Source organism: Tinamus guttatus, unplaced genomic scaffold (assembly GCF_059628265.1).
Source record: "Tinamus guttatus ecotype Peru unplaced genomic scaffold, ASM5962826v1 Tinamus_guttatus_pri_ptg001469l, whole genome shotgun sequence".
In the NCBI taxonomy this organism is placed as follows: Eukaryota; Metazoa; Chordata; class Aves; order Tinamiformes; family Tinamidae; genus Tinamus; species Tinamus guttatus.
The window spans coordinates 39,809-58,632 of record NW_028290003.1 but is presented as its reverse complement, the minus strand read 5'-3'; the positions used below and the strand labels follow the sequence as shown (position 1 = coordinate 58,632).

Genomic DNA, 18,824 nt, shown 5'->3' with positions numbered 1-18,824 from the left:
GGTCCGGAGGGGGCGGGAGGGTCCCGGGGGGTGGGGGGTGATTCCTGGGACACATTGAGGCCCCAGGGGGCCCGGGAGGGGGTGGGGAAGGACTGGGGGGGGGTCTCAGTGCCCCCATTTTGACTGTGCCCCCCCCAGGGCCCCCCAAGGAGCTGCCGCCCTTCGCCGAGGCCTTGGGGCAGCCCCTGGGGTGGGCGACGAGCGACGGCGCCGGCGGGGGGACCCCCCCGGGCCAGCGGCAGCGGCGCCCCCCGCACCCCAAGCACAAGGGCCAGGGCTCCGGCGGGGGGGTCCCGCGCTCCCCCCGCGCCCTCTTCTGCCTCCGCCTCAACAACCCCGTGCGCCGCGCGGCCATCAGCATCGTGGAGTGGAAGTGAGCGCCGGGGGGGCACGGGGGACGCGCGGGGACGGTGTCCCCCCCCCCGGTGACATCGTGGCGTCCCCCCAGGCCCTTCGACATCCTCATCCTCGTCACCATCTTCGCCAACTGCGTGGCCCTGGGCGTCTACATCCCCTTCCCCGAGGACGACTCCAACGCCGCCAACCACAACCTGGTGAGGGGACGGGGGCCACGCGGCCTTGGGGACCCCCCCGTGTCCTGGTGCTGCCCCTCGGGGGGTCCGGGTGGCTCTGGGCACCCCCCGTGTCCCCTGGAGCTGCCCCTTGAGGGGCCCGGGTGGCCCTGGGAACCCCCCCGTGTCCTGGTGCTGCTCCTTGGGGTGCCCAGGTGGCCCTGGGGATCCCCCCATGTCCCAGAGCTGCCCCTCGGGGGGTCCGGGCAGCCCTGGGGACCCCCTTGTCCCCCCCGTGCTGCCCCTCGGGGCGTCCGGGTGGCCCTGGGGACCCCCCAGTGTGCCCTGGAGCTGCCCTTTGGGGGGCCTGGGTGCCCTGGGGACCCCCTGTCTCCCCCTTGCTGCCCCTCGGGGGGCCTGGGTATCCCTGGGGACCCCCCCGTGTCCTGGTGCTGCTCTTTGGGGTGCCCAGGTGGCCCTGGGGATCCCCCCATGTCCTGGAGCTGCCCCTCGGGGGGTCCAGGCGTGCTGGGGACCTCTCTGTCCCCCCATGCTGCCCCTTGGGGGGTCCGGGTGGCTCTGGGGACCTCCTGTGTCCCGAAGCTGCCCCTCAGGGGGTCTGGGTGGCCCTGGGGATCCCCCCGTCCCCTGGTGCCGCCCCTCAGGAGGTCTGGGTGGTCCTGGGGTCCCCCCTGTCCCCCCTTGCTGCCCCTTGGGGGGCCCAGGTGGCCCTGGGGACCCCCTCGTCCCCCCTCTGTGTTGCCCCTTTGTGGGTCCAGGTGTTCGAGCTCTCCAGCACTGAGCGGCTGCAGCTGCTCCTCATTGGGAGCAGCTTGAGCTCGTTAAGGCTAACGAGGCCGGGGGGGGCTGGAGCAGGGCACCCTGCGGGGGGGTGGGGATGGGGTCCCCCAGGGGAGGCGGCTCTGGGGGTCCCGGGACTCGTGTCCCCGCGTCCCCGCGCGCCCGCCCGTGCCGCCCGCTAAGCGGCTTAGCCGGCGCCGCGGGGGCGCTAATCCCGGCTTAGCGCCCTTCCCCCAGCCCGGCCCGGACGCCTGGGCCCCTTCTCCTTCCCCCACCCCCCCGGGGTCCCCCCTTCCCAAACGGGCCTGTGACCCCACACGGGGCGGCGCCCCGGACGCCTGGGCCCCTGCCCTGGGCTCACCCCCCCGTGCGAAAGGCGAGTGCCTGTGTTCACCCTGGTCCCTACTGATGGCCGTGCAGGAGCAGGTGGAGTACGTGTTCCTCATCATCTTCACCGTGGAGACCTTCCTCAAGATCGTGGCCTACGGGCTGGTCCTGCACCCCAGCGCCTACATCCGCAACGGCTGGAACCTGCTGGACTTCGTCATCGTCATCGTGGGGTGAGGGGGGATACCCCGCCGGGGGGCAAAACACCCCGCGGGGGGGCAGAACAACACGAGGGCACGGGGAAATACCCCACCAGGGGGCAAAGAACCACGAGGGCAGGGGGGGATACCCCGCCGGGGGGCAAAACACCCTGCTGGGGGGCAGAACAGCACGAGGGCAGGGGGAGATACCCCACCGGGGGGCAAAACACCACGAGGGCAGGGGGGGATACCCCGCCGGGGGGCAAAACACCCTGCCGGGGGGCAGAACAACACGAGGGCAGGGGGAAATACCCTGCCAGGGGGCAAAACACCCCGCCGGGGGGCAAAACACCCCGCGGGGGGGCAGAACAACACGAGGGCAGAGAGAAATACCGCACCGGGGGGCAGAACATCCCGCCAGGGGGCAGAACACCATGAGGGCCGGGGGAAATACCCCGCTGGGGGCAGAACACGACGAGGGCAGGGGGAAATATCCCGCTGGGGGCCAAAGCACCACGAGGGCAGGGAGAGATACCCCGCTGGGGGGCAAAGAACTGCGAGGGCAGGGGGAGATACCCTGCCAGGGAGCAGAAGACCATGAGGGCAGGGGGAACCACAAGGACAGGGGGAAATACCCCGTCGGGGGCCCAAACATCCCAGCGCCAGGGGGAAATACCCCGCTGAGGGGTAAAGCACCACGGAGGTGGGAGGAAATACCCTGCCGGGGGGCAAAACACTCTGAGTGGGGGGGAAATACCCTGCTGGGGGACCGAACACCACGGGGGCAGGGGGAAGTACCCTGTTGGGGGGCAAAACACACCCGTGCCAGTGGGATATGCCGTGCCGGGGGGCAGAACATCCCACCGGGGGGAAGAACACCATGAGGGCAGGGGGAAATACCCCACTGGGGGGCAAAACACCCTGATGACAGGGGGAAATACATGGGCGGGGGTAAAACACCACAGTGCCGTGCGGGGATACCCTGCCCGGGGGGCAGAACCCCCTGGTGCTGGCGGGAAATACCCCGCTGGGGGGCAGAACACCTGGGTGCCAGCAAGAAATACCCCGCTGGGGGGCAGAACACTCTGGTGCCGGTGGGAAATACCCTGGTGGGGGGCAGAACCCCCTGATGCTGGCGGAAAATACCCCACTGGGGGGCAAAACACCCTGATGACGGGCGAAATACCCTGGCGGGGGGCAGAACCCCCCGGTGCCAGCGGGAAGTACCCTGGCAGGGGCAGAACACCCGGGTGCCACCGGGAAATACCCCGCTGGAGGGCAGGACCCCCTGGTGCTGGCGGGAAATACCCCCCTGGGGGGCAGAACACCCTGATGACAGGGGTAAATACCCCCGCGGGGGGCACTGCCGCGCTCGCCCGTCCCCAGGCTGTTCAGCGTGATCCTGGAGCAGGCGTCGCACCGGGCGGGCGCCGCGCCGCACGCGGGCGGCAAGCCGGGCGGCTTCGACGTGAAGGCGCTGCGCGCGTTCCGGGTGCTGCGCCCGCTGCGCCTCGTCTCCGGCGTGCCCAGTGAGCGCGGGGGGACACGGGGGGGACGTGGGGACACGTGGGGGGACACGGGGGGACATGGGGGGGACGCGGGGGGACACGGGGGGGGACGCGGAGGGACACGGGGGGTCATAGGGGGGACGCGGGGGGACACGGGAGGGACGCGGGGGGTCATAGGGGGGATGCGGGGGGGACACGGGGGGGACGCGGGGGTACGTGGGGGGACACGGGGGGACACGGGGGGGACACGGGGGGACACGGGATGCGGGGGGACACGGGGGGGACACGGGGGGACATGGCGGGGGGACACGGGGAGGACGCGGGGGGACACGGGGGGGACACGGTGCGGGGACACGGTGCGGGGACACGGGGGGATGCGGGGGGAACGCGGGGGGACACGGGGGGACATGGGGGTCGTGGGGGGGACACGAGGGGACATGGGGGGGACGGGGGGACGCGGGGGGACATGGTGGGGGGACGTGGGGGGATGCGGGGGGGACACGAGGGGACATGGGGGGATGTGGGAGGGACGCGGGGGGGACACGGGGGGACGTGGGGGGGACGCGGGGAGACATGGGGGGTCGCGGGGGGAACACGAGGGGACATGGGGGGACACGGGGGGACACGGGGGGTCATGGGGGGGACGCAGAGGGGAACACGGGGGGAACATGGGGGGACGCGGGGGGACACGGGGGGCGAGGGGACGCGGGGGGGACACGGGGGGACGCGGGGGGACACGGGGGGTCATGGGGGGGACGCAGGGGGGAACACGGGGGGGACGTGGGGGGAACATGGGGGGGACACGGGGGGCGAGGGGACGCGGGGGGGACACGAGGGGACACGGGGGGACACCGGGGGTCATGGGGGGGACACGGGGGGACGCGGCCGCCCGCCGCCGCTCACGCCGCCCACGCAGGCCTGCACATCGTGCTCAACTCCATCATGAAGGCCATGGTGCCGCTGCTGCACATCGCGCTGCTCGTGCTCTTCGTCATCATCATCTACGCCATCATCGGCCTCGAGCTCTTCATCGGCCGCATGCACAAGACCTGCTTCTTCGTGGGCTCCGGTAACGGGACCCCCCCTGCCCCCCGTGTTCCCAAACCGCCCCCCGAGCCCCGGGGAGGCTCTGACGGCCCCGCGCAGACCTGGAGTCGGAGGAGGACCCGTCGCCCTGCGCGTTCTCGGGCCACGGCCGGGCCTGCGCGCAGAACAACACCGAGTGCCGCGGCCGCTGGGAGGGCCCCAACGGCGGCATCACCAACTTCGACAACTTCTTCTTCGCCATGCTCACCGTGTTCCAGTGCATCACCATGGAGGGCTGGACCGACGTGCTCTACTGGGTGAGCCGGGGGGGTCTCTGGTATGTTCTTAGCGCGTCGTTAGCGTGTCATTGGCACGTCCTTGGTGTGTCCTTAGTGTGTTTTTGGTGTGTCCTTAGCATGTCCTGGTCATATCATGAGCGTGTTCTTAGCGCGTCGTTGCCGTGTCTCTGGCACTTTCTTAGCAAGTCTTTAGTGTGTCCTTAGCATGTCGTTAGCATGTCTCTCACATGTTCTTAGCATGTCCTTAGCATGTCTGTGGTGTATCCTCAGTGTGTCATTAGCATGTCATTGGCACGTCCTTGGCCTGTCCTTAGCGCGTCTTTGGTGTATCCTTAGCATGTTCTTAGCATGTCTCTGGTGTGTCATTACCATGCTGTTAGCGTGTCGTTAGTGTGTCTCCGGTGTCTTTAGCGTGTCCTTAGCATGTCGTTAGTGTGTCCTTAGCATGTCTCTGGCACATCATTGATGTGTCAAGAGCGTCTCCTTAGTTTGTGGTTAGCGTGTGTCTGGCACATAGTGTGTCGAGAGTGTCCTTAGCGTGTCCTTAGCGTGTCCTTAGCATGTTCCTGGCACGTTCTTAGCGTGTCCGGGGGGGTGGTCCGGACCCCCCCAGCGCTGACCCCCTCCCCGCGCAGATGCAGGACGCCATGGGCCACGAGCTGCCCTGGATTTACTTCGTCAGCCTCGTCATCTTCGGCTCCTTCTTCGTGCTCAACCTGGTGCTGGGGGTGCTGAGCGGGTGAGTGGGGGGGCGGCCGGCTCACGGTGCCCCCCCCGTGTGTGTGACCCCCCCCCAACCCTTTCCTTGCTCCGCAGGGAGTTTTCCAAGGAGAGGGAGAAGGCCAAGGCGCGCGGCGACTTCCAGAAGCTGCGGGAGAAGCAGCAGCTGGAGGAGGATCTGCGGGGCTACATGGACTGGATCACCCAGGCCGAGGACCTGGAGGCCGACGAGGAGGACGGGGAGCACGAGAAGCACCGTGAGGACCCCCCCCACGTCCCCCCCTCCCCAAATTCCAGCTTGGGCAGCCCCCCCCAGCCCCGTGTGCCCCCCCAGGGCTGACGGCCGAGGAGCTCATGGGCAAGCGGAAGCCGCGGCTCAAGTGGCTCCGTCACGCGAGTCACTCCACGGACACCCACGGTGAGGCCACGCGCCCCCCCCCAACCCCGCCCGGACGCCGGGGCCCCTCTCACCACCCCCCCCCGTTCACAGCCAGCCTCCCCGGGAGCGAAACCACCTCGGTGAACACGGAGACGGCCGGGGACGAGGAGGCGCCGCCGACCGCCTGCGAGCGCTGCCTGTGAGCGCGGGGGGGCCTGGCCTCGCCGCCCCCCACGGGACCCCCTGGGACCCCCCCATCCCCTCCACAGGGCGCCCTGTAGCCCCCCGGGTCCCCAGGACCCTCTGGGAGCCCCCAGGAGCCGCAGGGCTCCAGAGCGCCCTATAGCCCCCAAAACTGACCCCTGAGACCCCAAGGGACCCCCAGGAGCCGCTGATCTCCCTATAGCTCCCAACACTGACCCTGGGACCCCCAAGGGAACCCCCCATGAGCCGCTGGTCTCCAGAGCACCCTATAGCCCCCAACACTGACTCCTGGGACCCCCCAAGGGACCCCCCAGGAGCTGCTGGGCTCCAGAGCACCCTATAGCCCCCAAAACCAACCCCGGGACCCCCAAGGGACCCCCCAGGATCCGCTGGTCTCAGAGCGCCCTATAGCCCCCAACACCGACCCCTGAGACCCCAAGGGACCCCCCAGGAGCCCCTAGGCCCCCCTTGACCCCCTCCAGGCCATTTCTGCCCCATTTGTCCCCCATCCTGGTGGCGACTCCTCTCTGTTCCCCCCACCAGGGGCAAGATCACGAAGACCAAGTTCTGGTGAGCAGAACGTGAGATGGGGAGGAGCGGGGGGCACCCAAAAGGGACCCCCCCGACCCCCCCTCCGTGCGCCCCGTCTGCAGGCGGCGGCTGCGGCGGCTGAACCGGCTGCTGCGGCGGCGCTGCCGCGCGGCCGTCAAGTCGGTGTCGTTCTACTGGACGGTGCTGCTGCTCGTGTTCCTCAACACGCTGACCATCGCGTCCGAGCACCACGGGCAGCCGCCCTGGCTCACGCAGACCCAAGGTGCCGCCGCGGCCGCGGCCGGGGACGGGGACAACGCCGCGGCGGGTGCCAGCGTCCCCCTGTCCCCAGCCTACGCCAACAAGGTGCTGCTGTCGCTGTTCGGCGCCGAGATGCTGCTCAAGCTCTACGCGCTGGGGCCCGCCGGCTACTTCAGCAGCTTCTTCAACCGCTTCGACTGCTTCGTGGTGTGCGGCGGCGCGCTGGAGACGGCGCTGGTGGAGCGCGGCGCCATGGAGCCGCTGGGCATCTCGGTGCTGCGCTGCGTGCGCCTGCTGCGCGTCTTCAAGGTGACCAGGTGCGCCCGCGCCCGCCCGCTCGGCCCTGTGCCCTTCGCCTTCCTCTTGCTTTTTCATCACCGTTCTCATCATCCTTCTCGTTTTCCCTCGTCCTTACCGGGGGTCTTCCCCTTCTCATTTTCCGTTTCCATTTTCCTTGTCCTTTTCCATCCGCATTTTCCTTTTCCATCCTCATTCTCCTTTTCCGTTCTCATTCTCCTTTTCCATCCTCATTTTCCTTTTCCATCCTCATTCTCCTTTTCCATTCTCATTCTCCTTTTCCATGTTCATTCTCTTGTTCATTTTTCATTCTCCCCCTCTTCCTTGTTGTTTTTCTCCTCCATCCTCATCTTCCTCGTCATTCTTCGTTCTTGTTCTCCTCTTTTTCAATTTTCCTTTTCACTCTGCTTTTCCATTCTCCTCCTCGTGCACTTCCTCATTCCATATTCCTCTATTATCTTTTTCCTTATCATCTTTCATTGTTCTCATTCTTTAACTTGTTCTCTTCCTTATTCTTTATCTTCTTCCTCACCGTTTTCTGCTCTCGTTTTCCTCCTTTTCTCCATCCTCCTTCTCCTGTTTCTCCTACATCTTCTTATCCCAATTTTCCATTTGTCTCATCATCATTTTCCTCCTCCATTCTTCTTTTCCTTTTTTTGTCCTTTTTTGTCTATATTCTTTCTCTATATTTCTCGTTCTCCTTTTCTTCTTCTTGTCTGTCTCCCTCCTTTTCATCCTTCTTCTCCTTTACTGCCTCTTCTTCTTTCTGTCATCCTGTTCCTTATTCTACTCTTCCTCCTCCATCCTCCTCATCCTCTTCTTCCTCCTCCTTCTCTCTCTCTTCTCTTTGTGCTCCTCATTTTTCTTTCTCATCCTTCTCCCTCTTTTTTCTCTCATCCTTCTCCCTCTTTCTTCCTCATCCTTCTCCCTTTTCTCCTTCCATCCTCCTCCTCCCTCCGTCCTCCGTCCTCCCCCGCAGGCACTGGGCCTCCCTCAGCAACCTGGTGGCCTCCCTGCTCAACTCCATGAAGTCGATCGCGTCGCTGCTGCTGCTGCTCTTCCTCTTCATCATCATCTTCGCCCTGCTGGGCATGCAGCTCTTCGGGGGCCGCTTCAGCTTCGACGAGACGCAGACCAAGCGCAGCACGTTCGACACCTTCCCGCAGGCCCTGCTCACCGTGTTCCAGGTGACGCGGGGACGCGGGGGGCGTCGGGGACCCAACGGCACCGCCGGGGGGTGACACCGGCCGGGCCCCCCCGCAGATCCTCACGGGGGAGGACTGGAACGCGGTCATGTACAACGGCATCATGGCCTACGGCGGCCCCGTCTTCCCCGGCATGTTGGTGTGCGTCTACTTCGTCATCCTCTTCATCTGCGGCAACTGTGCGTGAGCCGGGGGCGCCGGGAACGCCGGGGGCGCCGGGAACACCGGGAACGGGACACCGGGAGCACTGGAAACGGGGTGCTGGGAGTGCTGGGAATGGGGTGCCGGGAACACTGGATGGGACACCAGGAGCGCTGGGAATGGGGTGCCGGAAACGCCGGGAATGGGACACCGGAGTGCCAGGAATGGGGTGCTGGAGCGCTGGAATGGGGTGCCAGGAACACTGGGAATGGGACACCGGGAGTGCTGGGAATGGGGTGCGGGAAACGGGGCCACGTGGCACTGGGAGCACCGGGAAGTGGGTGCCAGGAGCACCGGGAATGGGGGCCATGTGGCACTGGGAGCACCGGAATGGGGTGCCAGGAGTACCAGGAACACCGGGAACGGGGCCGTGTGGCAATGGGAGACCTGGGAATGGGGTGCTGGGAGCATCGGGAAGGAGGTGCCAGGAGCACCAGGAATGGGGCCGCGTGGCACTTGGAGTGCCAGGAAAGGGGCGGCTTGGCTCTGCTGGGAACACCGGGAATGGGAGCTGCGCAGCGCTGGGAATGGGGGCTGTGGGGCACCGGGAATGGGGCCGCCTGGCACCAGGCAGGGACACAGGAGGGACGTGGGGACACTGGGGGGTGCCAGGAGGGCGCGGGAAGGGGAGAGGGGGCCGGAGCACCAGTTAAACCCCCCACCCCACCCCAGACATCCTCCTCAACGTCTTCCTGGCCATCGCGGTCGACAACCTGGCGGACGCCGACACATCAACTCGGGCGGCGACGGCAAGAAGTGAGAGCCCGGACGCCTGGGCCCATGGGGAGGGCAGCCTGGACGCCTGGGCCCGTGGGAGGGCAGCCCGGACGCCTGGGCCTGCGGGGAGGGGAGCCCAGACCCCTGGGCCCAGGGAGGGGGTCCCGGACGCCTGGGCCCGTGGGGAGGGCAGCCCGGACGCCTGGGCCCGGGGAGGGGGGTCCCGGACGCCTGGGCCCAGGGAGGGGGGTCCCGGACGCCTGGGCCCGCGGGCTGAGCCCCTCTGCCCCCGCAGGGACAAGGCCGGGGACGCGGAGGCCGATGGGGGGAGTCGCGACGTGAGTGTGAAGGTGAGTGCGGGGGGGGGGGGGGCACACGCGTGTGCACGGGCGGGGGGGGGGGCTCACACCGGCCTCTGTGTCCCCCCCAGGTTGAGGGGGAGGCCGAGGAGGAGGAGGAGGAGGACGAGGACGAGGGCAGCGAGGAAGGTGGGTGCCCGGCGCGGGGGGCGGGGGGCGGCGCTCGCGCCGTGCCCGGACGCCTGGGTCCCCGCAGGCGACGAGGAGGCCGGGGGGGAGCGCGACAGCCTGGGGGGGGCCGCGGCGGGAGCCCCTGGAGGAGCCCCCCAAGGCCAAGGTGGCGCCGATCCCCGAGGGCAGCGCGTTCTTCCTGCTGGGCAGCAGCAACCCGTGAGGACGGGGGCGCCGGGAACGGGAGCGCGCGGGAATGGGAGCGCCGGGAATGGGAGCGCCGGGAACGGGAGCGCCGGGAACGGGAGTGTTGGGAATGGGGTGCTGGGAATGGGAGTGTTGGGAATGGGGTGCTGGGAATGGAGCGTTGGGAATGGGAGTGTTGGGAGTGGGAGTGTTGGGAATGGGGTGCTGGGATGAAGTGCCGGGAATGGGAGTGTTGGAATGGAAGTGCTGGAATGGGAGTGTTGGGAATGGGAGCGCTGGAATGGGAGCGCTGGGAATGGGAGTGTTGGGAATGGGAGCGTTGGGAGTGGGAGTGTTGGGAATGGGGTGCTGGGATGGAAGTGCCGGGAATGGGAGTGTTGGGAATGGAAGTGCTGGGAATGGGAGTGTTGGGAATGGGAGTGCTGGGAATGGGAGTGCTGGGAATGGGAGCGTTGGGAATGGGAGTGCTGGGAATGGGAGCGCTGGGAATGGAGCGCTGGGAATGGGAGTGCTGGGAATGGGGTGCTGGATGGAAGTGCTGGGAATGGGAGTGCTGGGAATGGGAGTGTTGGGAATGGGAGTGTTGGGAATGGGGTGCTGGGAATGGGAGTGTTGGGAATGGGGTGCTGGATGGAAGTGCTGGGAATGGGAGTGCTGGGAATGGGAGTGCTGGGAATGGGAGTGTTGGGAATGGGAGTGTTGGGAATGGGGTGCTGGGAATGGGAGTGTTGGGAATGGGAGTGCTGGGAATGGGAGCGCTGGGAATGGGAGCGCTGGGATGGGAGTGCCGGGAATGGGAGTGTTGGGAATGGGAGCGCTGGGAATGGGTGTTGGAATGGAAGTGCTGGGAATGGGAGCGCTGGGATGGGAGTGTTGGGAATGGGAGTGTTGGGAATGGGGTGCTGGGAATGGGAGTGCTGAGAATGGGAGTGTTGGGAATGGGAGCGCTGGGAATGGGAGCACTGGGAATCGGAGTGTTGGGAATGGAGCTCTGGGATGGGGGTGCTGGGAATGGGAGCGCTGGGGTGCTGGGAATGGGGTGCCAGGAATGGGAGCATTGGGATCGGTGAGCCAGGAACGGAGCGCTGGGATTGGAGTGCTGGGATCAGGGCACTGGGAACGCTGGGATTGGGATGTTGGGATCGGGGCGGCGCCCTGAGCCGTCGCTCCCGCAGGCTCCGCGTGCGCTGCCACGCGCTCATCCACCACCACGTCTTCACCAACCTCATCCTCGTCTTCATCATCCTCAGCAGCGTCTCGCTGGCCGCCGAGGACCCCGTGCGGGCCCACTCGCCCCGCAACCACGTGGGCACCGGGGGCTACGGGGCCGCTGGGGACCCCCTTTCCCACCTGCAGCGGGGGAAGGGGCAGGTTTGGGGGGGGGGGGGGGCTTGGGGCTGGTTTGGGGGGGAAATCGGGGGGTGGGGGTGGGGGGGAGCCGCTGGGGCCGGGTCACCCCTTTTTACCCCGCAGATTCTGGGCTATTTTGACTACGCCTTCACGTCCATCTTCACCGTGGAGATCCTGCTCAAGGTGCGCCCGGACGCCGGGGCCCGCGGGGCGGCGCATGGCAGGGGGTCGCGCATGGTGCTCACTCCCTGCTGGCCGCAGATGACGGCGTTCGGCGCCTTCCTGCACAAGGGCTCCTTCTGCCGCAACTGGTTCAACCTCCTGGACCTGCTCGTGGTCGGCGTCTCCCTCGTGTCCTTCGGCATCCAGTGAGCGCCGGGGGAGCGGGCGGGGGGGGGGGGGCGCGGGAGCCCCCGCGGGCGCCGCCAACACGGGGCCCGGTGCCGCCGGCAGCTCCAGCGCCATCTCGGTGGTGAAGATCCTGCGGGTCCTGCGCGTGCTCCGGCCGCTGCGCGCCATCAACCGGGCCAAGGGCCTCAAGGTGGGACACGGTGGCAGGTTGGGGGGGGGCGCTGGCGGTGCCCGTGCGCGGCGTCACCGGCGTCCCCTCCGCGTCCCCGCCGCGCAGCACGTGGTGCAGTGCGTCTTCGTGGCCATCCGCACCATCGGCAACATCATGATCGTGACGACGCTGCTGCAGTTCATGTTCGCCTGCATCGGGGTGCAGCTCTTCAAGGTGCCGCCGCGCTCCAGGGGGGACAGGGACAGCTTGCGGGGGGGCCATGCTGACCCCCCCCCCCCCGGCTGTCTGCCCCCCCAGGGCAAGTTCTACAGCTGCACGGACGAGGCCAAGCACCACCCCGGCCGAGTGCAAGTGCGGCCCTGCCACCCCCTTCACCCCGTTTTGCGTGTGTGTGTTTTATTGGGGTGGGGGGGACACACTGACACCCCCCGCCAGGGGCACCTTCATCGTGTACAAGGACGGCGACGTGACGCACCCCACGGTGCGCGAGCGCCTCTGGCACAACAGCGACTTCAACTTCGACAACGTGCTGGCCGGGATGATGGCCCTGTTCACCGTGTCCACCTTCGAGGGGTGGCCGGCGTGAGTGCGCGGGGAGCGCCTGGGTGTGCGAGGGGTGCGAGGGGGGTGTGTGTGTGTGTGTGTGTGTGTGTGTGTGTGTGAGGAGTGTGTGTGTGTGTTGGGGTGGGGGGGGGGTGTGTGTGCACGCGTGCAGGTGTGAGGGGAGTGTCTGGGGAGGGTGTGTGTGGGGATGTGTGTGCATGTATGCCTGTGTGTGGGGAGGTTTGTGCACATGTGTGGGGGTGTGTGTATATGTGTGCGTGGGGGGGGGGTATGTGCGGGGGGGGGGCGTGTGTGTGTGAGGGGAGTGTCTGGGGAGGGTGTGTGTGTGTGGGGGGGGGTGGGTGTGTGGGGGGTGTGTGTGCATGTATGCCTGTGTGTGGGGTATGTGGGGGGGGGGGGTGCACGTGTGTGTGGGGGTGTGTGTATGTGTGTGCATGGCGGGGGGGGGGTGTGTGCGTGTGCACGTGTGTGTGGGGGGGGGTGTCTGTGTGCGCCCCCTCCCCCAGCGCTCCAGGGCCCCCCCGCACCTGCTGGCGCCTGTTTCAATACTCCCCCAAGCAGTTTCAAGCTGCCCCTCGCGCGCCCCCCCCCCCCCCATGTTAGTTTTAAGCCCCCCCCAGCAGTTTCAAGTCCTCCCGCCCCTGCCCTAGCAGTTTCTAGCCCCACCCATAGCGGTTTCGAGGGGGGTCCAAGGCTCCAAATAGCGGTTTCAAGGTTCCCCATTGTGGGTATAAGGCTTCCAAATAGCAGTTTCAACCCCGCCTTGAAGCAGCTCCTCCCTCCCCAATTCGTCCCCTCGTCAATTTCAGCCACGCCCCTTGTCAATTCAGCCACGCCCCTTGTCAATTTCAGCCACGCCCCCTTGTCAATTTCAGCCACGCCCCTCGTCAGTTCAGTCTCTTGTCAATTTCAGCCACGCCCCTTGTCAATTTCAGCCACGCCCCCTCGTCAATTTCAACCACGCCCCCTTGTCAATTTCAGTCTCTTGTCAATTTCAGCCACGCCCCCTTGTCAATTTCAGCCACGCCCTTGTCAGTTTCAGTCTCGTCAATTTCAACCACGCCCTTGTCAGTTTCAGTCTCTTGTCAATTTCAGCCACGCCCCCTCGTCAATTTCAGCCTCTTGTCAGTTTCAGCCTCTTGTCAGTTTCAAGGCACTCCCACACACGGCTCCTTGTTCCAATCTTTATTTTTTTTTCAATGGTCTTCACTGTCTCCAGCCTCCCCTCAATGGCGCTGGTTTTAGCCCCCGCCCCGTTTCCCACCTTTTTTTTTTTTTTTAATGGGGGGGGGGTGGAGTGTTGGTGGTGCCCCCAGACCCAGTTTAACCCCCCCCCCCCCCCCAGGCTGCTGTACAAGGCCATCGACGCCAACGCCGAAGGACCAGGGCCCCATCTACAACTACCGCGTGGAGATCTCCATCTTCTTCATCGTCTACATCATCGTCATCGCCTTCTTCATGATGAACATCTTCGTGGGCTTCGTCATCATCACGTTCCGCGCGCAGGGCGAGAGCGAGTACAAGAACTGCGAGCTGGACAAGAACCAGGTGGTGGCGGCGGGGGCCCCGGGGGTGTCCCGGGGGGGGTGTCCCGGGCCGGTGGCAGCCCCCGCCTCCCTCCGTCCCCTCCGTCCCCCCGCAGCGGCAGTGCGTGGAGTACGCGCTCAAGGCGCAGCCGCTGCGGCGCTACATCCCCAAGAACCGCACGCAGCACCGCGTGTGGGCCATGGTCAACTCCACGGCCTTCGAGTACATCATGTTCGTGCTCATCCTGCTCAACACCATCGCGCTGGCCGTGCAGGTGGGTGCGCGGGGAGGCACGGGGGGGGGGGGGGGTTGTGTGTTTGGGGGGGGTTGTTGGTGTTTTCCAGCCCACATGTCCCCCCCACCCCCCTCCCCCAGCACTATGAGCAGTCCAAGCCCTTCAACTACGTCATGGACCTGCTCAACATGGTCTTCACGGGGCTCTTCACGGTGGAGATGCTGCTCAAGATCATCGCCTTCAAGCCGCGGGTAGGCGGGGGGGGCTGTTGGATTTGGGGGGGGGGGGGGCACACACATTCCCCCCCTCCCGCGGGCCGGGGGGGTCCCGCTCACCCCCCCCCCCCCCCCAGCACTACTTCTGTGACGCCTGGAACACGTTCGACGCCCTCATCGTGGTGGGCAGCGTGGTGGACATCGCCGTCACCGAGGTCAACGTGAGTCGTGTGACACCCCCGTCCCATCCCCCTCTCTGTGCCCCCCTCGGGGGGGGGGTGCAGCCCCCCCCCCCCCCCACCCAGGGCACCACGTTCCCGTGTCCGTCTGTGTCCGTCTCCACGTGTCCGTGTCACCTCTCCGTGCTCCATCCGTGCGTGTGTCACAGAACGGGGGTCACGTTGGAGAGGTACGGGGGGGGGTGCCGGGGCGGTGGTCTCGGGGTGGGGGGTCCTGTGGTGCCCCCCCGCTGACCCCCCGCCCCCGCAGAGCTCCGAGGACAGTTCCCGCATCTCCATCACCTTCTTCCGCCTGTTCCGCGTCATGCGGCTCGTGAAGCTGCTCTCCAAGGGGGAGGGCATCCGCACGCTGCTCTGGACCTTCGTCAAGTCCTTCCAGGTGGGGGGGGACGCGGGGGGGCCGGGAGGCTGCGGGGGGGCCCGCTCACACGCTGCCCCCCCCCCCAGGCGCTGCCCTACGTCGCCCTCCTCATCGCCATGATCTTCTTCATCTACGCCGTCATCGGCATGCAGGTGAGCGGGGGGGCCGGGGGGGCCACGTGCGATGGACCCCCCCGCATCACCGAGCACCCCCCGACCCCCCGCAGACGTTCGGGAAGGTGGCGCTGCAGGACGGCACCCAGATCAACCGCAACAACAACTTCCAGACCTTCCCCCAGGCCGTGCTGCTGCTCTTCAGGTGCGGGGGGCGCGCGGGGCGGGGGCGCCGTGGGGACACCCGGTGACACCCGGTGACACCCGTGTGTCCCCCCCACCCCAAGGTGCGCCACCGGGGAGGCCTGGCAGGAGATCATGCTGGCCAGCCTGCCCGGCAAGCGCTGCGACCCCGAGTCGGACGCGGGCCCCGGCGAGGAGTTCACGTGCGGCAGCAACTTCGCCATCGTCTACTTCATCAGCTTCTTCATGCTGTGCGCCTTCCTGGTGAGCCCCACGGCGCCCCACGGCCACGGCCTCCCCCGGGGCCGGCCCCACGCGGAGCCCCACGGCGTCCCACGGCCGCGGCCTCTCCCCGGGGCTGGCCCCACACGGAGCCCCCAGCCTCAGCCCCACGGCGCCCTAGCGATGCCCTAGCGATGCCCTAGCGACGCCCCCAGTGACAACCGCAGGCCCTAGCAACCCCCGCCCCCCCCAGATCATCAACCTGTTCGTGGCCGTCATCATGGACAACTTTGACTACCTGACGCGGGACTGGTCCATCCTGGGCCCGCACCACCTGGACGAGTTCAAGCGCGTGTGGTCCGAGTACGACCCGGCCGCCAGGTGTGCGCGGGGGTGCGTGCGGGTGTTGCCTCCGCCTGTGCGCGCGCGGCTGTGCTCAACGCCCCGACCCCCCGCGGCGCAGGGGCCGCATCAAGCACCTGGACGTGGTGACACTGCTGCGGCGCATCCAGCCGCCGCTCGGCTTCGGGAAGCTCTGCCCGCACCGCGTGGCCTGCAAGGTGAGCGGCGCCGTGGGGGGGGGACCGGGGGGGCCACAACCTGTGCTCAGCGCCCCCCCGCCGCCCCCCAGCGCCTGGTGGCCATGAACATGCCCCTCAACTCGGACGGCACCGTCACCTTCAACGCCACCCTCTTCGCCCTGGTCCGCACCTCGCTCAAGATCAAGACGGAAGGTTGGGGGCCGGGAGGGGGGCCGCGGGGGGGCCGCGCGGGCCGGGGGGGACACGGGGGCCCTGAGGGCCCCGCTCGCCGCAGGGAACCTGGACGTGGCCAACAAGGAGCTGCGCGCGGTGGTCAAGAAGATCTGGAAGCGGACCAAGCCCAAGCTGCTGGACGAGGTGATCCCGCCGCCCGAGGGTGAGCGCCCTCCCCGGCCCCCGCCCCGGCGCGCGGCCTGCGGGCCCCGGCGTCCGGGCGCGCTCACGTGCCGCCCGCAGAGGAGGAGGTCACCGTGGGCAAGTTCTACGCCACCTTCCTCATCCAGGACTACTTCCGCAAGTTCCGCCGCCGCAAGGAGCGCGGGATGCTGGGCGCGAGCGGCGGCCCCAGCAACGAGCGGGCGCTGCAGGTGGCTGGGATGTCCCCCACCCTGGGGGTTTGTGCGCGGGGGGGCCCCGGCAGCCCTAACCGCCCCCCGCCCCGCAGGCCGGGCTGCAGACGCTGCAGGCCCTGGGCCCCGAGATGCGCCGCGCGCTCAGCTGCGACCTGGAGGGCGACGACGACGACGGCGGCGATGGGGGCGGCCCCGCGGAGCCGCGCGAGGAGCCCCCGGGCTACGAGGTGAGCGCGGCCTCGGCCCCGCCCCCGGCGCGCGGCCCCGCCCGCCCCGGAGCCCCGCCCACCGAGCCCCCCTTCCCCGCAGGTCCCCGAGACCCTCTACGGCTCCGCCCCCAGCCCGCCCCCCGCCAACGAGGGGGAGGAGCCACCGCCGCCACCTGCGGCGCGACACAGGTGACAACGGGGGAAGGGGGGGCGAGGAGGGGGACGAGGGGAGGAGGGGGACGAGGAGGGGACGGGGAGGAACAAGGAGGGGACAAGAAGTGGGGGACAAGGAGGAACAAGGGGGGGACAAGCAGGGAGGGGGGACAAGGAGGGGGGGACAAGGAGAGGGGGTCAAGGAGGGAACAGGGGGCGAGTGAACAAGGAGGGACGGGGAGGAACAAGGTGGGGACAAGCGGGGAGGGGGGAACAAGGGGGGACAAGGGGGTGACAGGGAGGGAGTGAACAAGGGGGAACGGGGAGGAACAAGGGGGGGGACAAGCGGGGAGGGGGGACAATAAGGGGGTAACAAGGAGAGGGGCAGACAAGGGGAGAAGGGACGGGGGGACAAGGGCGGGCAGGAGCCGGCGCCGCTCGCTCACGGCCCCGCAGGCGGAGCTCGGACGCGGGCCCGGAGGCCGGCGGAGCGGCCGAGGAGCCGGAGGCGGCCGAGGACGCCGAGGAGGCGGCGGGCGCCGCGCGCGAGGACGAGGCGGCGGCGGCGGCCCCGGCCGCGCGGCGGAGGCTGCTCGGGGCCGGCGCGGCGCGCGGGGGGTCGCTGCCGCCGCCGCGGCGCTTCGCGCGGCTCGGCGGGGCCCTGGACGGGCAGCAGCTCAAGCGGCGCCGCCTGCTGCCGCCCACGCCCACGGGTAGGCGGCCGCGCGTGGGGTTTTATTGCCGCGGGCGGCCCCGGCCCCGCGCTCACGCGGCGCCGCAGGGCGCAAGCCCTCCTTCGCCATCCAGTGCCTGCGGCGCCAGGGCAGCTGCGAGGACGAGCCCATCCCTGGCACCTACACCCCGTCGGGCTCCGAGACGTGGCGCCTGGGCGGCTCCACGCGCGCGTGGGCGGCGGCGCCGGCCCGCGGCCGCCTGCTCTACGCGCCGCTCATCCTGGTGGAGGGCGGCCCCGCCGGGAGCCTCCCGCCGCTCTCGCGCTGGTTCCTGGGCGAGCGCGGCCGCCTGCGGGACCCGCTGGGCCGCGGCTCGGCCGACAGCCTCGTGGAGGCGGTGAGTGCCCGGCCCGGCGCCCCGGTCCCCCCCACGCGCGGCCGGGCAGCTCCGCCACCCGTGCGCCCTCCCCGCAGGTCCTCATCTCGGAGGGGCTGGGGCTCTTCGCGCGCGACCCCAAGTTCGTGGCCGTGGCCAAGCGCGAGATCGCCGACGCGTGCGACATGACCATGGACGAGATGGAGAGCGCGGCCGCCGACCTGCTCACGCGGCGCCGCCCCGCGCCCGCCGGCGCCGTCTACAGCGACGAGGAGCCGCTGCGGCCGCACGCCGAGGACGAGCTGGCCGACGAGATGGCCTGCGTGGGCGAGCCCTAGCCGCAATAAAGCCGCGCTGCCCCCGCTCGCGCTGCCGCCGCGTCTGCCGCGGGGGGAACGGGCGGCAGCGGGGGAAAAAAATCGACTTTTTGCCTCACGAGAGGGCGCGGAAGGGAGAAAACTTCACCCTTTACCTCAGGGGAAGCGGCCACGGGGGAGGAAGCCCCGGGTTTGACCTCACGGCAGCCCGCTGGGGTGGGGGGAATCTCACCTTGTGCCTCAGGGAAGCTCGTAAGGGAGGTGGAAAACCTCAGCTTTTAGCTCAATAAAAACGGTGGGGAGGAGGAAACCTCACCTTTTACCTCAGAGGAGGTGGAAAACCTCAGCTTTTAGCTCAATAAAAGAGGCCGGGGAGGAGGAAACCTCACCTTTTCCCTCAGGGGAGGTGAAAACCTCACTTTTTACCTCAATAAAAGAGGCCGGGGAGGAGAAAACCTCACCTTTTCCCTCAGGGGAGGTGAAAACCTCACTTTTTACCTCAATAAAACCGGCCGGGGAGGAGGAAACCTCACCTTTTCCCTCAGGGGAGGCGAAAAACTCACTTTTTACCTCAATAAAAGCGG

The 18,824-nt window shown here is 68.0% G+C and overlaps 1 protein-coding gene across 1 annotated transcript; it reads left to right on the top strand.

Moving 5' to 3' along the window:
• Positions 1-138: 138 nt before the first annotated feature.
• On the top strand, positions 139-18,261 carry LOC104564612 (voltage-dependent L-type calcium channel subunit alpha-1F-like; the record flags this gene model as incomplete). The annotated part of the gene is given in 48 exon segments (XM_088539189.1): positions 139-373; positions 449-554; positions 1,734-1,873; positions 3,227-3,369; positions 4,265-4,417; positions 4,495-4,691; positions 5,309-5,412; positions 5,490-5,650; positions 5,728-5,811; positions 5,884-5,971; positions 6,520-6,546; positions 6,630-6,790; positions 6,860-7,085; positions 8,045-8,252; positions 8,329-8,449; positions 9,144-9,197; positions 9,200-9,227; positions 9,484-9,538; positions 9,619-9,676; positions 9,744-9,778; positions 9,780-9,877; positions 11,041-11,170; positions 11,339-11,398; positions 11,477-11,583; positions 11,669-11,756; positions 11,844-11,951; positions 12,036-12,071; positions 12,073-12,089; positions 12,174-12,320; positions 13,648-13,681; positions 13,683-13,850; positions 13,945-14,103; positions 14,205-14,387; positions 14,390-14,500; positions 14,769-14,897; positions 14,966-15,031; positions 15,106-15,197; positions 15,280-15,439; positions 15,651-15,778; positions 15,861-15,957; positions 16,029-16,131; positions 16,214-16,315; positions 16,396-16,526; positions 16,604-16,738; positions 16,821-16,909; positions 17,462-17,586; positions 17,655-17,944; positions 18,022-18,261. Coding segments are annotated over 48 exon segments (5,717 nt in total), but the record flags the coding sequence as incomplete, so codon positions are not given.
• Positions 18,262-18,824: the final 563 nt, after the last annotated feature.